This window comes from Diabrotica undecimpunctata, chromosome 8, assembly GCF_040954645.1.
Source record: "Diabrotica undecimpunctata isolate CICGRU chromosome 8, icDiaUnde3, whole genome shotgun sequence".
Classification (NCBI taxonomy): domain Eukaryota; kingdom Metazoa; phylum Arthropoda; class Insecta; order Coleoptera; family Chrysomelidae; genus Diabrotica; species Diabrotica undecimpunctata.
Window position 1 is genome coordinate 12,143,760 of NC_092810.1, and position 17,999 is coordinate 12,161,758.

Below are 17,999 nucleotides of genomic sequence, written 5' to 3' on the forward strand. Positions count from 1 at the left end.
ATAAAAATGACGCATCCAAAATAAAAGTAATGGAAATAAATTATTGGAGAAGATGTTGCCAACTCACTAGAAGAGATAGAGTAAGGAATACTGAAATCAGAGAGCGTATGGGCATAGACATTGACGTCCTGGAAACTATAGAATGTAAAAGGCTGAAATGGTATGGCCATGTAGAAAGGATGAATGATCAACGATGGCCAAAGAGAATGTTACAGTGGATTTCCACCAACTGCAGGAAAAAGGGAAGACCAAGAAGATCGTGGAGACAAGAAGTAAAAGGTGCAATGGAAGATGATGACTGGAACGATCGCAAGCGTTGGAAGCTAGGTTGCGAGAAACGGCGACAGCTGTAATAAACTCGTTATATATATATATATATATATATATATATATATATATATATATATATGTTATGTTTAGTTTCTTTTCATAAAAATAATGTATGCGTATTGTGTAGTTTTTGTGATCGATAATGAGGCATTCAATGAGGGCTCAATTCTTGCTCCAATATTATACACAGTCTACAATAGTAACACCCCCCGCCCACAGCATAGATCGGAGACCCTTCTACTGTATGCTGATGAAACTGCTCTTCTCACGTCGGGATCACACAGAGAGCGTGGACAATTTTCTGTATTCGAAAGAGCGCAAAACTATCTAGACAGAGTCATTAGGTGGTGCAATAAATGGAGGGTGACCATAAATCTCTCCAAAACACAAGTAATTTTATTTAAATCTACAAATTGTCGCGATGTCCAAGGCCGAATAGCTCTGTTAGGAGAGGACCTTATTCTCAGAAACTCGGTTTCCTATTTGGGAGTCCATTTTACAAGGACTCTCAACTGGAAAACCGACATTCAAGATATCCTTGACAGGGTGAGAAGGAGGTTTAAACTCCTGGCAGTGCTGGCCGGCAAATTGGGCAAGATGTCATCTAAATCATTATTGCATACCTATAAAACTTTCATTAGACCTATCATCGAATACAAGGCATGCATCTACGTCTCTCTTAAGACCTACGAAATCAATGCCATCATGGCTACCGAAAGAAAAATCCTCAGATTCTGCATGAGGCGGAGCAGGCTATACCTATCAGCACACATACACACACTGGCAAACATAACACCTATTAAGGACAGAATCCTATCCCTCAGCAGGAGGTATGTTCTTCAAACCATCACAGGCTCGAATAACCGAGCAAAGCGAATATTAAAGACACCTTGCAATCGCCGAGGGCAAATTATACTCACCAGGCTTCCTCAAAGAAAGGTTCCGTTCCCTCCAGCTAAACTTCTCCACAACACTGGACATGAACTCCGTGATAAGTATTTTGAAATCTTAAAGTCAACCTCCATCAAATATCGCAGCTAACCACTGCACGACAAAAATGCTGATTAAGAGCCGTTCCTATTATATGGCTGGTAATCACTGAAGTACCTCCTTCGACATGTTTGGCACAAATCAACTAAATTCCTCTTGTGCGCTTCTTAACACATCGTTCACACAAATACGCCACCTTCTGAACCCCAGCTCTAGTCCACTACTTCTCCACACAAAATATCATTCATCGCGTTTTATCACACCACCACTACTCCACAAAAAAAGGAATACCCCTTCCTTGAAGAAGCGTAAAGCTTAATCAAGGTTAAAACCCTGGAACCAATAAGGCATCCTACAAAAATACTCTGCCGAAGATAAACTTACGATTAGTCTAAACCGAATTTTACACTACGACTCCTGCCTAGAATAACGGTGTAACTCACATTTTTTTGCGATTTTAAATTACAGTGTTCTTCTTGTACAATTTTTAAGTTTCATCGCGACTCCCCAATTTCCCCCCACTCATTTATTCAATATTATTTGACAGAAATAGCGTGCCTAATTTACAATTATCTGATGGTTTCTCAAATTTAATTTTACTTTACTGTTTAAGTTTAAATCAAAAACAATTATTTTATTTTAATACAATTATTTTAATGATTGCGATCTGTCCCACTAGTAATTAGTAGCAGGTACTTCTGCCAGAATAGCATTTACAATAAAAATAAATAATAAGAAGTCGACTGCACATTGTACACCGCGACATATTAGCTTGTGTCTACATCGCAAAACTCTTCCATGATAATCGCGAAAGCGCTCGCTACTAGATGGCACTCTGGAACGTTCTCGTAGCCTTGTTTTGGCTTTATATAAGCGGCGATGCGCAACGAAACCTCAGTTCGAATCCAAACAGCCTATGGTGGCGAACGCGGTGTTGAGTAATGAGTAAATATTTTACGACTTACGTATTCCCGTATACGTATTTACGTCTACGATAAATTATAAATTATGGATAAGTTTTTAAAAATAAGTGCAGAACCATCTACGTCTGAAAGTGGCAGTAGCAGCAATAAAAAGAAAAACAGATTCTACATTGATGAATATCTTAAATATAGTTTTACCGTTATTTCCAATAAACCACAATGTGTTATTTGTGGACAAGTCTTGTCAAAAGAAAGCATGAAGCCATCAAAGTTACTTCGACATTTAAATAGCAAACATCCAGATAAAAAAGACAAGCCCGTAGAATTCTTTGAAAGAAAGCTGAACGTTCTTCACAAGCAGCAAGACAGTTTTCGCTTGGTAACCACTACTAATGAAAAAGCATTATTAGCAAGTTATAAAGTTGCTTATCGTGTTGCCAAAACTAGTAATCCGCACACAATTGCTGAAAATCTGATTTTTCCAGCAGCCATTGAAATGGTACATATAATGTGTGGGGAAAGAGAGGCTGCAAAATTAAATACAATACCTCTGTCAAATAATACTATCCAAAGAAGAATTAGTGATATGGCAGAAAATATTCAAGCGCAAGTTGTGGAAAATCTTAATAAATGCAAGTACTTCTCTCTTCAAATGGACGAATCCACAGATATATCTAACTGTGCCCAATTCATTACGTTTGTAAGATATGATACAAATAATGGCATTCAAGAAGATATTTTATTTTGTTTCCCATTGGAGACCAATACCACTGGAAAATGTTTACTCGACACTTTTGTGAAACGTACTAGTAAATATGATATTGCTATATGTACAGATGGCGCTAAAGCTATGACATTACATAAATCTGGTCTTGTCGTCAAATTACAAGAAATAATGCCAAATGGCGACATTGTTTTTTACATCGAGAAGCTCTTGTGTCCAAAGCTTTACCTCCTGAAATGGACTGTGTTATGAAAACCATTATTAAAGTTGTAAATTCCATTAAAGGAAAAGCTTTGCAGACCCGTATTTTTAGAAAAATTTGCGAAGACATGGGTGCTTTATTTGAAAATCTTCTCTATCACACCGAAGTAACGTGGCTTTCAAGGGGCAACGTCTTAAAAAGAGTATTTCACTTAAGAGCAGAGCTTTTAATGTATTTGAAAGATAAGAAGTCCTCATATGAAAATCAATTTTCCGATCCTATTTGGCTTCTGAAACTAGGTTTCCTTGCTGATATTTTCGAGCAATTAAATATTTTGAACAGTAATTTACAAGGTCGCGACATTAATATAATTACAGCCACAGATAAAATTAAGGCGTTTCTAAGAAAAATCGATTAATGGTCGACTTCACTTGGCAAAAAACAACTCGAGGCAAAACAGACGTTGCTAAAGATGTAATTAGAGACATAGGGAATCTAAAATTGCATTCCAAACCATATCTCCTCAACTAAGCAAAAATACTAAGCGAATTTTTTTCTAGTACTCATAAAGAATATACCGAAATAAAAGGAAAGACAGTTAAGATTAAGATTAGGATTAAGCTAAAAATTTACAGGAAACTATAGTTACTTGTTTCGACTTCCATCAGCAAGTTCTCACCACACCTTAATATGAAATGTCAAAGTTTAATTATAAACGAAAATTATGCGTTTATATTATCCCAATATATTTTGACTTAGGACACAATGAAGGAAAGCAGAATTCGAAACGGTTTATAGTTTTCTTCTTAAAAGAAAAAGTCCTGCTCTTGCTGAGGTTAATTAAGTTGTCGCTAACATAGATACAAAGAAGATAAACAGTCTTCCGGAAATTCCACTTCATTGTGGAATATCAAATTTTAAATTAAAAATATTTTAATGTAGGAAACAATCAATCAATTAAAAAAAAACTCTCCACCACTTACAAGAGCAAATATCACTTGCAACGAACTGAAGTTATCCTTGTAATCTTATCTGGGAATCGTTGGATATACCACATCTAATAAGTGTTCTACCTACAAATATTATTATCCCTAAATACCAAAACGAAATTTGCTACACTACTCTTAAAGAAATCTTAAGTGGCTATTCAGATCATATTGTGATCTATACAGACGGGTCAAAATCACCAACATGTACAACCAGTGCTTACTTTGTACCAAAAATGAAGATTAAAAAATCATTTATTTTAAATAATCAATCCAGCATTTTTTCTGCTGAAGCATGTGCTATATACAAAGCTCTTGAATTGTGCTGTGAAAACCAGTGGAACAAAATTGTCATATGCAGTGATTCACTGTCAGTATTACACTCCTTGTAAAACAGTTACTAAAACTATCAGATCTATATGGTACTAAATATCTATGGGTTAAGGGACACTCAGATATTGTTGGCAATACTATTGCTGATTCTATAGCTAAAAATCCATTACAGCACCCACATATGGTGATGGAAGAATTTAACACATGTGACCTACTTGCCTATATCAAACAACATATTAAATTTAAATGGGACAAACAATGGATTCAATTTGGTGAAAGCAGGGGCACTAATTTATATAAATTACAATCAACAGTAGATGTAAAACAATTTTACAAAGATGTCACACGAAGCAGAAACACAGTGTCAACTGTCTTAAGATTAAAAGTAGATCATGGATGTTTTCCGAAACATCTACACAAAATAGGAGTTCTCTACTATGGAGAACTAGTATAGCTGATTTAAATTACATATTCTTCAACTGCCCACTACATCGTAATACAAGCACGTGGCTGCTAAAAGAATTGATAAAAGTGGGTTTAAGTACACCATTAAACGTAAATCTTCTATTAAGTGAAGACAATATAAAAATCTTTAAAATAATTATAATATTTCTTGTAAAAATTAAATTAAAGGTATGAGTGTAAAATTGATCGTATGCGTGAACATTTCCTTTGTATGTTTACCATATATGTTGGCCACCTACCTAACCGTGGTTTATGTCTTGTTTGTTACAATAAAGCCGCTCTGATGAATTCCTGAGCGTGAAAAGTGTCCTCCTTGTACAATCCTGTATGAATGAATACTAATATTTATATGTAATTACGGGGCTAAAGGTTTCAAGCCAGAGCCAATATAAAAAAAAACAATCAACATATGATATTTAGATCACTTTTCGACGTAATACATTGATAGATAATTTATTTTTTATATTCTAAAGAGTATATTCTATGTTGCTACTAAAAATCTTGATATTTTAAAATTTTCTAATAGAATCGTAAATACTATCCTGCAACACATATTACCCAAATGCCTCTTCTGGGATTGTTGAAAGCGTTAAAAATCGTTTTCGTAAAAAATGGTGATGTGTTTTGGGGTTGTATGCAAATAAACTGCATGCATATTCATGATAAGTGTGTATTTCGCCGATATATTTGGAAACATAATTGGGAATATGGTTTCGATGAGTGCATTCCACGTATCAATAGTACATATGATAGCGATCGTGACACAATCTGTACCGTTAATTTCCATTGTTTCCTTTTTAAAATAGATGGATATATCGACAAAGAGTGTCTTTAAAATATTGAACTATTCACAGATTATAAACTGGTAAATGTTTTTAATACCATAGATTACTGTATCCTATATATCCTTATATATCCCTATATATCACTAGAGGTTGCCGAACCGAATATATAGTGGGACTAAATGAAGAATCTAAACCCCTACTTAAAAGATACGAGCAGCTATATGAAGATGATCCCTTTTTGGAAGCAACAATATAGATCGGAGAGGAAGTGCTACATGCGATATCCGCCAACAGAACGGACAGATGGTGCAAGCTGGTCACGAGTTTAGATATGAAACAAAACAGCAAACGCGCTGGGAAATTAATTCGGAATCTTGGCAACAATCCTGTCATCCCGGCACCCAATCTGACAAAAGTCACACCCGATCAGATAGCCCATTGTCTCCTGACAAATAGTAAGACGACATCAAGAAAGAACAAAGTCAGAATACAACCTCTTTATGTCTGGAGGATATAAGAGGTGCGATTCACCAAATGAAAGATAATAAAGCGGCTGGCCTAAACGATATACGAACAGAGCAAATAAAGCACTTTGGACCATAAACCCTAGACGGGCTCGTAAAAATGATGAACTGTTGCGTCGGTACATTCCAAATCCCCAAAATCTGGAGGAAAGCTAGAGTGATGGCCCTTTTAAAATCAGGAAAGGATCCGGCGGATACAAATAATTTTAGACCTGTCTCTCTTTTGCGTCACCTTTTCAAGGCGTTCGAAAGAATGATACTAAACCGGATCGCTGTATCTGTGGACACTAAAATTATTCCTAAACAAGCAGGGTTTAGATCCGGAAAATGCTGCTGCAGTCAAACTCTTAATCTCACCCAACATATTAAAGATGGGTTTTAACGGAAATAAATAACAGGAGTAGCGTTCATAGACCTGACTGCCGCCTATGGCATACTTAACCATCAATGGCTACTGGTAAAACTCTACGAAATTACAAAGGAATTTCGACTAACAAGGTTAATGAAATGTCTTCTCCAGAATAGACGCTTCTACGTAACGCTCCAGTCCAAGAATAATCGGTGGAAGGATCAAAAAAATGCACTCCCACAGGGAAGTGTCCTCGCGCCATTGCTATACAACATTTACACCAACGACCAACCAAAAATCAACAAACAAAACAGTTTGTTTACGCGGATGATACAGCTGTGGCAGCTCAGGGAAGTACCTTCAATGAAATCGAAGTAAAACTGACAGATGCTCTAGAAGACTTAGCACTATACTATGACGAAAACCATCTGAAACCCAATCGTACAAAAACCCAGGGGTGTGCTTTCCACCTTAGAAACAAGCATGCCCGAAGGACACTGGAGGTGGAATGTCGTGGTCAGATGCTGGAACATAATCAGATGCCAAAATACCTCGGCGTACCTCTGGATAGAACTCTGCCTTATCGATATCACTGTCAAGATATCAAGAAAAAAGTAAGCGCCAAAAATAATATTAACCGCAAACTAACAAACACAAAATGGGGAACACAACCACACACTCTTCATATTTCTGCCTTAGCATTGTTTTTCTGCCGCCAAGTTTAGAGCACCAGTATGGAAAAACTCTGCTCACGCTAAAAACGTCGATATTGCGTTAAATGAAACTGGAAGAGGTCTACCCTATAGTTGGAATCGCTCCATCTGCTATCAGAAGACAGGTCACGTCAGATATAGAACGAAAGAAGCAGGAGACGGATCGAAGACACCCCTTGTATGACTACCAAGTTCAGCCAAGTAGATTAAGATCTCGGAAAAGCTTTCTCGAAATTAAGATCACGATCCCTTCCAGAAGAGCCGAATACGCGCCGAATACACCTATGGCAAGCGTCAGTTACAACATATTTTGCTCCCTCAGAGGAAATGGCCGTTGGACACAATCAATTTGCCCTATCCCACATGGAAAGCGCTAAAGAGACTAAGCACTGGCGTTTCACGTTGTGCTAGTAACCTAAAAAAATGAGGATACCAGGAGGACGATACCTGCGACTATGGCGCGGTTCAGAATAGTCACCATCTACTATCGTGCACAGAGATGAGAGAGACCTGCACAGAAGAAGACCTATTCTTAGCGAATGACAGGGCCATCTATGTGGCCAACCATTGGAAACACAAAATTTAAAATTTTGTTGTTCCGGACACGGAAAGTAAGTACTGTTTCCTGAACTTCCACAAACCCACCAGGGGGACAACGCAAATAGAGCAGCAAAATATCTAATAAAAACTGTATGGCGAAATAAAGCTAGGATACAAAACTGACAATAAGAGCAATATTTGCATACACTGTAGAAAAAGGACAATATACAACCAAAACATAAAAATTATTGAACAATGAAGCAGCACAAAAATCTTATTAAAAATGTTAAAAACTATAACAAATATAACGTTAAGATATAGAACAAAATATTGTTCTTCTCTTCTTCTTTCTTTTTATAAGCAATTCTGCTTGTTCATTGGCAGATTAATACCTCTATGGAAGGTTGTCACTTCATCTTTTGCGCGGTCATCCGATACTTCTTCTGCCGATTGGTGACTTATCTCTTGCTATTTTGACACGGGTCTCCTTCATTCTGCTTATGTGTTTTTTTCCATTCTTTTTTTTTTCTATTTTGTGTCCATTTAATTATACACTGTACGTTATATTTTCTTCTCATGTCTTAACTTCTCTTTCGATCTCTCAGCGTACTCGATGTAATTTTTCACAGTTATTTCATTGCATTTTCCAGAATAAAAAGTAGTTGCAGAAAGTGGACTCTTCGACTTGGGCAGTTGACATGCCCTAACACATTCTTCGTTAGATTATAAACAAAACATGCATACTTTAGGAATTCAACAAAAAGATATCATGGACCTTCTACACTTTAGGATAAAAGTTGGTGAAGCCCTTATAAAAGTCAGCTTTTTCAATAACCAAAAACGTGGAAGACCTTCAAGCGGAAGGTCTGATGAAAGATGAAAATGGCACTGAAAGGAATAAAGAAAAAGGGCAACAAACTCGTAATTGGAGACATAATTGTAAAGATATGGGTTCTTTATATGTAAATCTTCTGTACGATACGGAAATATTATGGCTTTCAAGGGGTAACGTCCTAAAAAGAGAAGAACTTTTGATAATAACTCGGAATATAAAATATTCTTTCTAGTAAACTTAGTTTTGTGTCATTTTTTAGCATTTCGCATTGGAGATATGATACTTCTGAATAAAATATAGGCACAATATTTAAGGAACACTTTAGGTATATAATCTCAAAGGCTATAGCGGGATAAGATGGTCAAAGTTGCACCATGCTCAATTCAGTTTTGGGTCTGGCCATTTGAAAGGACGTAATTAAAAACTCACTGAGTTAAATTTTCAGGTCCCTAGGTACCTCAGGAAGTTCGCTATGGGAAAAAACGTATTAAAAAAAATTTTTTTTAGACGCTGTATTGCTGAAAAAAATCATGAAAGCGTATTTTAATAATACAAAACTGCTTGATTTTTTCAGATTTATTTTAGGTTATGTCGGAGATTTTTGGCCAACTTTAAAACAATGTTTTTTTATGGTTTTTTCCCGTTCTTTCGAATGGCACAGGTATTATTATCATTTTCAACGTGGAAAATGCCTAAAAATAAAAAAAAACTGCTTTTTGGCATTTTTCTGAAGTTTTTGATTCATAACCTCAACAATATACACCTAAATTAATGATAATTCATATTCATATGTATTCTTACTTCTTACTTACACAACGACTTACAAAATCAGCTATTCAAAGCATGAGTTTTATCTCACATTATTCTCAAAAACCGAAAAACCCCATTTTCTCTATGTTTTTACTACATAACCTCAAAAGACTCTAAAAAATGAACCATATTTTCGATATCTTTTAATTAATTTTTACAGCTGATCGTACGCAGGAAAACAAAATATTTTTGTAGAGGTAAAGAAAATTCATATATTTACTAATTAACAACCTATGTTTACAATATTCTATTTAATCTAGATACATTGAAATGACAGAATAATTACATTTTATTAATCTTTCTCACTATCCTCGTCGATTACCGGATCAATCTCCGTTTCACCAAATATTTCTGAAAGAAATTTAGCTGGTCTAATAATGTCCGATTTGTACCTAGCATTGCTTAAATAATATATAATAGCAGCAACATTTGAGCAGGATCCAACAGGTCACAATCCATTAGCACAATCGCACGAGTGACGTAAAATTGCATTGTAGCCAATAGATTCTGGCTTATACTCAATGTAACATTTATAAATTGGTAGTTGCGCCGCGTAATATCAATTGGTACATTGAAAATGTAACAGAGTGAGTTTTTAATTATGCCCTTTCAAATGGCCAGACCTAAAACTGAATCTGGCATGGTACAATTTTGACCATCCTATCCCGCTATAGTCTTTGGAAATTTTTACTACTACTACTACTACTACTACTACTACTATCGGTTCACAGCGTTCTCCGACGCCTTCCGATTCCTAACCGCCACTCTTCTCTATTTAACCATAGGCCTGGAGGGATTTCTCTTTCCTCTAGTTCTTTTTCAATTCCCTCTCTCCAGCTTCTTCTCGGCCTTCCTCTTTTTCTTCTTCCTTGTGGTTTCCACGTCGAAATCTGTTTCGGAATCCTGTTATCTGGCATTCTCTGTACATGGCCGTAGCATATTAACTGTTTTGTTTTTATGTCATCAACTATTGTATGGAAATTTTTAACTTGATTATATTTGTTACAAAAATCCACACTACATACATAAAATACTTAATGAATATTCCTTAATAGAAGTGTATTACTTCACAAACAAACAACATAAGTTGTTTGCTCATTAGTAACTCCAAATCCGTAGTATTTATTTTTAAGACAGTTAACCTAAAAATATTGTCGATATCCCAAGTGACATAACAAACTTCCGAACAACTGGAAAACTTTACTCACCTCGATATTATTTAAAATGAAGGTAAGTTTGGAAGCGGGTCTGGAAGATGGCGACGTACAGCTAGCTCTTAATACATCACCAATATCGTAAAAACTTTTATCCGTGCTGAGACTCGGAGAATTGGTTGGTAATACTGTAACAAAATATAAAATTTATTAGATAGATGAAAGTTTCGACATCTGGGAAAACTCAAGAGAACGGGTGGTTTGGGTTAAATTTATTTTTCAGGCGATTTCCGCTGTGTTGCCAAGTTTTATTAATTTTAAATTTAACTGCCGTTTTCACAAATTTCAGATTTTATATTTAAACTAGCTGTCCCGGGTAAATTTGTACCGTCTTAGAATTAAAAATAAGATGTCTACAAAATTAACAGAAAAAAAAACGAAAAAAAAACAATCAAACATATTATACAAGAAAAATGTTAAAATTCTAAGGTAATTCCGCCAATTTTCAATAGTTGGATTTGTGATTTGTTTATTGTCATTGCAAAAGCCATTAGCACGAAAAACTCTGTAGGATAGTTAACTAAGTTATCCTGATTTATAACTTCTCATTCTTCTTCGTTTTATATTGACATGACTGTCTGTTTTTTATTGTGCCTCCAGTGTGTTGCCGTTCCATCGCTTTCGCGGTCTTCCTACTGATCGTCTTCCTATTGGGGAACCGTCTCTTGCCGTCTTTACTACTCCATTTGTTGTAATTCGGTTTATATGATCGTTCCATTCTACTCTTCTATTTCTTATCCAGTTATTCAGATATTCTCCACCTTGCATCTACGTCGTATATCTGTACTTTTCGCTCTGTCCCATAATATGTTACCATCAAGTATTTCTCTGCCGTTTCTATCATCCTTTTTGTCATCTCTGTGTCAGGTCTTGTTTCTGCCGCGTTTGTCATTATTGGTCTAATAACTGTTTTGTAAATTCTGCCTTCTGCCTGCGGCTCTGTTTGCTCTCTTCACTTGATCTTTCACTTCAGTTTCGAGCTTTCTGTAGCTAGATAATGTGATGCCTAGATGTTTAAAGTCCATCACTTGCCCTATTATCTGATCTTCAATTAAAGTGTAATTTACATCTTAGTAAATTTGTTGTTGGAACCACGCATTTGGTCTTTTTTGGGAAAATTAACATGTTAAATTTTTTCGCGGTTATATTAAATTGGTATAGCATACGTTGTAAATCATCTTCACTTTGAGATAGTAGTATTGTGTCGTCTGCATAACAGAATATTTTAAGTTATTTTTCTCCAATTTGGTATCCTTGTTTAGTTCTTAATTTTTTTTATTATTTCATCCATAATCAGGTTGAACAATAGAGGACTCAGGGAATCTCCCTGTCTTATCTCATTGCCAGCTTCAATAGGGTCTGTTAGTTCTTCTTCCACTTTTACTTTTATTATGTTGTTTTGGTAGATATTTTCGATCGTTTTAATGATTACTAGAGGTATCTCTCTTGCATACAGTAAGTGGATAACGTCTTTTAATTTGACTTGGTCAAATACCTTCTTAAAGGATTTGTAACCGTGTCAACTAATTTGAACGAAAACAACTTTCCTGCAATAAAATTTAGGTGGCATATACAACCAAAAATACGTATACAATTCGTACAAATCGGTCAAGTTGTTTCGAAGGAGTATGGCAGCTAAGTCTGCAACACTAATATGGTAATTTAAAATTGATGAAAAATGAATATGGCTATTCATAGATCTACTGAATAAACATATAAAATTTCATAACAATCGGTTTATCTGTTTTGGAGGAGTATTGCTACCGCTATTCTATGATGCTACCTGTGACGGCGAAATGTTGTTACGCTAGGTCCATGGCGCTCGCCCCAGCGTTTTTATATCGTCACCTCAATACTACAACTAGATAACTCGAAAATTTTCATTTTTGAGATAAGTTTACCAATAGATGTAAATATATCATCTTCATGTTATGCTATAACTAGACAATTCAAAACGAACCCTATGAGTCAATACAACTAACTTTCAAAAGTAGATAACTTTATAAATCATCCTTTGTTTAATATTACAACTCGATATCTTAAGTTATCTACTTGTTGCACATTTAATGACTAAGCTGTTAGTCACACAACTATACAACTACACTTACCTAGTTGTAGCACGTAGACTTTATTGTGAATTGTGTGATTTAAGAGATGAAGAAAAAGTTATTTTGGCCATGTATAGAAAAATTTTTATTGAAAATTTCAATCTAAGTTTCCATCATCCTAAAAAAGATCAGTGTGCTGTTTGTTCTCATTATATTAGTGCAACCACTGATGAGAAATCGTTGCTCAAAATAGATTATGAAGCTCATCTCTTTCTTAAGGGTCAAGCTAGAACCGAAAAACTTAAAGATTGAATTTATGCTGAATTTTCTAATGGATCACACATATGTACCAATTTTGATTTCCAGCAAGTTTTATTAGTACCCTTTGATCCAACAAATAATGCACTCTTCTATAAACGTAGGCTTGACAACTACAACTTCACTATTTACAATGTTGTCAGTAAGCAAGGAGATTGTTTCATTTGGAATGAGACTCAAGGATCCCGAGGAAGTTGTGAAATAGCCAGTGCAATTTATCTTTATCTTAGATCACTTTCAGAAACAACAACCTGTGTCACCTGTTTTAGTGACAGATGTGGAGGCCAAAACTTGAATCAGTTTACTGCAGCAATGTTAATGAAGGCAGTAAATGATTTAAATAACCTGGAAGTCATTAATATGAAGTTCTTGGTTTTTGGGCACAGTGAGATGGAATGTAGAAAAATTTTTAATGAAAATTTCAATCTAAGTTTCCATCATCCTAAAAAAGATCAGTGTCCTGTTTGATCTCATTATATTAGTGCAACCACTGATGAGAAATCGTTGCTCAAAATAGATTATGAAGCTCATCTCTTTCTTAAGGGTCAAGCTAGAACCGAAAAACTTAAAGATTGAATTTATGCTAAATTTTCTAATGGATCACACATATGTGCCAATTTTGATCTCCAGCAAGTTTTATTAGTACCCTCTGATCCAACAAATAATGCACTCTTCTATAAACGTAGGCTTGACAACTACAACTTCACTATTTACAATGTTGTCAGTAAGCAAGGAGATTGTTTCATTTGGAATGAGACTCAAGGATCCCGAGGAAGTTGTGAAATAGCCAGTGCAATTTATCTTTATCTTAGATCACTTTCAGAAACAACAACTTGTGTCACCTTTTTTAGTGACAGATGTGGAGGCCAAAACTTGAATCAGTTTACTGCAGCAATGTTAATGAAGGCAGTAAATGATTTAAATAACCTGGAAGTCATTAATATGAAGTTCTTGGTTTCTGGGCACAGTGAGATGGAATGTGATTCCATTCACTCTACAATAAACACAGAATTCAAACGTGTGTGGGGAAAGCTTTGTGGTCTGAAGATTGAAAGCAAATTGCTCGGGAAGCCAGAAGAAAGGGAGACAATCTTTATCTTGTTCATGATTTGGATTAATCGAACATAACAGATTTCAAAAAATTTGTAAGGGATAACTTGACTATTCGGAAAAAGGATGAAAATGGAAACGCTGTTCTTTGGCAAAAGATGTGCTGGCTAAGATTTAGGAAGTCACAGCCGTTTATTATGGAGTTCAAAGAATCATTTTCTGATAAAGGATTTAGACACTTAAATTTAATCAAACGGACCCGCACTTCAATTCAATTGCCTTTACAACCTTTATACCAACAACTGATTCCAATATCTATACACAAATATAAAGATTTGATATCACTATTTTCTGTGAAACCACCTGCTTTGGGAGATTCCCACAGGTCATTTTACACCAGTCTGCCATACGAGAATAAAGAAGATTCAAGTGAAATAGATGACGGTCAAGACTACGAAGGTGACTCTTAAAGAACTTATCTATTTGTACCTCTTCAGAAATTACAAATTGTTTTACATCAATATTCATAAAGTAGTTTTTTGTAAATATTTTTTTAAATGTTAGTAGGTACCTACCGAATTTTTATTTTTTATGTGTAACAGTGTATAATTTTAACTTAGAAATAAAAAAATAACTTCTAGTAGTTCTTTTTTTAACAAAAACCAGGACCAATACAAGAAAATATATATTGCAACAAGTACATAACTGGGTTTTTTGGTATATGCAACAACTAGATAACTGGGACTTTTCCAACTTTTCTCCTGATATTCCTAATCTTGGAAAATATATACATTATTAAACCTCATGGATGGTCAGTAAAGAAGGTAAGAATGTTAAAAACGGAATATGGCTTTAATATTTTGTCAATTTTAGGCTAGAAAGGAATTCACACTTTGCAAAAATCTTTAAATGCGTTTTTCTTAGAAGTGTTATATTTGAGTTACCTAGTTGTAGTATTGAGGCCACGATATAGAAACTTTGTTTAAAAAAAATAAATATAATAAACGTGTTATCAAAAATATAAGTTAATAATAATATTCCTCCAAAATTACGCATAGAATTCCCACATTTCATTTAAAATAAGAAAGTTTACATTGCTTTACAAACTAACTAAAAGTAGTAATATTATTAAAAAATATATTAAATTAGAAGGTAGAGCATCTTTTACCTCCCCCTCCTGGTCTAGATTTTCAGAAATATACGAGAATACGACATTAATAACTAATATTATAATATAACTAATATATAAGTTTAGCGTCTGAAAAAATTTAAACGGGAGAAACTCAAAACAAATAAAAACTTATTACTATTATTTTAAAAATATATTTGCTTATTTAGAAAATATTATTTAAGTTAGCTTTGCGCGACAGGGGACGAAAGGCGGAACGCAACAGCAATGCGAGACGGGACAGATGGAAAAATGTGGGACACGGGACAGAGCAAGAGCCTTTCTCTCCATTGTCTCGCGTGAATCTTTATGTAGAACCAATTTGGCGTTGCTCTAAATAACGATTTTCATTTTTTTAAATGGAAAAGCGAAAACACTTAACAATCATATATGACAAGCGTTGTCATAATAAAAATACAAGTTGATATTACTGTTAAGGCCGCGTAAGTAGACACTCAAAATCGTTCCAAAAGTAAAAAAATCGTTTCAACATTAAAAAAGATGGTTCCAAAAACGAAAAAAATTCTCCCGAAAATAGTTGCTTTCAGTACAGTTTGTGTAAAGTGGAATTTTTGATTTAATAAATCATACCAAAAGTAGTTTTCGGACCGGTTGCAGAAAAATACATTAAAAAAATATAGTAATAATTAAAGTATCCACTTCGCAAACAGCGCAATGTACTTAAAAGTTGAGCAGTGTATTCAACACATAGGTTTAGTAAATAATAAACTTAAATAAGTAATTTTTTGTTTTACTCACTTTAATGAGACTTTCTTCTATTATTTTATATGACTAAAAGTATAGTTTTTATATATTTATTGATCTTCTAAATGTGATCTAGTGATTTGCTTATGCAACATTTTAGTAACAAAAAAATCTCCTTTTCTCAAACCGAAAACTTTATGTTCCACAAAAAACCAATTAATTCTAACTAAAACTATCAGAGTCACCAACAGTCTGGTGGATATTCTCCAATAACCTCGATTCGGACAAGTCGTTTCAGTGGTTTCCAATAGGGGAGTTTCCAACTGAAATTAAAGAATGATGCTACAGAAGAGCCAAGGAGAGAACGGAGGGGATTTTCACAAGCTGCTACACACAGAAACAAACTTGTTTTAAACAAAAAGTGCCCAAAGTTTTGAGTAGGGGATGGGGATCGAAGCTTGTACAGTGTACACTATAAAAATATTTTGAGAAATGGGAAACTAGGAAGCAACTGCTGGTTGGTATAAATATAGATAAAATAAGTACTTTGGAGATTACTATCAATTGAGATTAGAGAAAATGGGTTTTTTTGTATTTAGGTTAATACAAAGGAAAATTAAATAAACGATTTAAGTTTTATTTTATAGTGTCATGATTATAAAAATAACAAAAAACGAGAATAATTTTTTGACTATGTACACTTTTTATTACTGTGTTAAATTAAATCTTCTCTTTTCTGCATTTCAGAAAGAGATTTATGCAATCTTGCATTGTACAAAAGAAATTAACATAAGTATATGCAAAAACAACCCGAAGAACAAGCGGGATTTAGGGCCGGACGCTCCACTATGGATAATATCTTCACATTAAAAATTGCAATGGAAAAACGAGTGCAGAGAAATAGAGAAACTCATATAGCTTTAATAGATTTGGAAAAAGCATATGACAGTGTACCGATCTCCCAACTATGGATAGAAATGGGTAACTTGAAAATAAACCCAATTCTTATTAACGCCACTCAAAAATATTACGAACAAAACTTTGCAAGAATTAAAATGGGACAAGAAATCACCTCTCCTTTTCAAACAACAAAATGACTAAGACAAGGCTGCTGTCTGTCACCCACCTTATTTAAAATCTATTTGGACAGATCCTTAGTGAAATGGGTAAAAAAATGTAGAAACATGGGAATAACGGTGGAAGAAAACAAGCTATATACACTTTTCTTTGCGGATGACCAGGTAGTAATTGCCGAAGACAGCTACGATCTTAGCTATATGGTAAGAAAACTGCAAGAAGAATATGAGGTGGCAGGTCTAAACATGAATATGACAAAATGTGAATATCTCTCAGTGGGAACAGATGAAATATGTGACCTAGTCTTGGAAGACGACAAAATCAAAGGCGTGCAATCCTGCAAATATTTGGGGGTCATTTTCAACAAGAAGGGAAATAGCGCAGACGAAATCAGGGAAAGAATAAACAAGGGCAGAGCAGCGACCCGTGCCTTAAACTCTCTTCTCTGGCAAAAAACAATTCGACGAGAAACCAAAAAACACATTTACGGTAGTATAGTCCAAAGTATTACACTTTACGGTTCGGAAGTATGGGACGTCACCAAAGCTAATAGAAACAAACTTTTGACGACAGAAATGGATTATCTGAGACGAAGCTGCGGTAGATCGAAACTGGAGAGAGTTAGAAACGAACAAATAAGAAACGAAATGAAACTGGAGAGAAATATCAATGATGACATAGAAAGAAAACAATTAATCTGGTTCGGACATGTTAAAAGAATGCCAGAGTACAGATGGCCTAGGAGAGTACTGGAATGGATCCCTCCTGAAAGAAGAAAGAGAGGACGACCACGGAGAAGTTGGCGCAACGATATTGATGAAGCAATGGCGGCACGAGACTTAGAAGAGGCAACTGCATATGACAGAAAAAGATGGAAATTGGGGGCGGAGAAGCGGCGACAGCCGTAATA

The 17,999-nt window shown here is 34.9% G+C and overlaps 1 protein-coding gene across 1 annotated transcript in view; it reads right to left on the reverse strand.

Moving 5' to 3' along the window:
* The window catches only part of LOC140447193 (uncharacterized), a 219,733-nt gene that overhangs the window by 25,591 nt on the left and 176,143 nt on the right, over positions 1-17,999 (reverse strand). Inside the window, exon 4 of the mRNA XM_072539705.1 lies at positions 10,718-10,851. Coding sequence (XP_072395806.1) covers positions 10,718-10,851 — 134 coding nt within the window. The remainder of the gene's footprint in view (positions 1-10,717; positions 10,852-17,999) is intronic.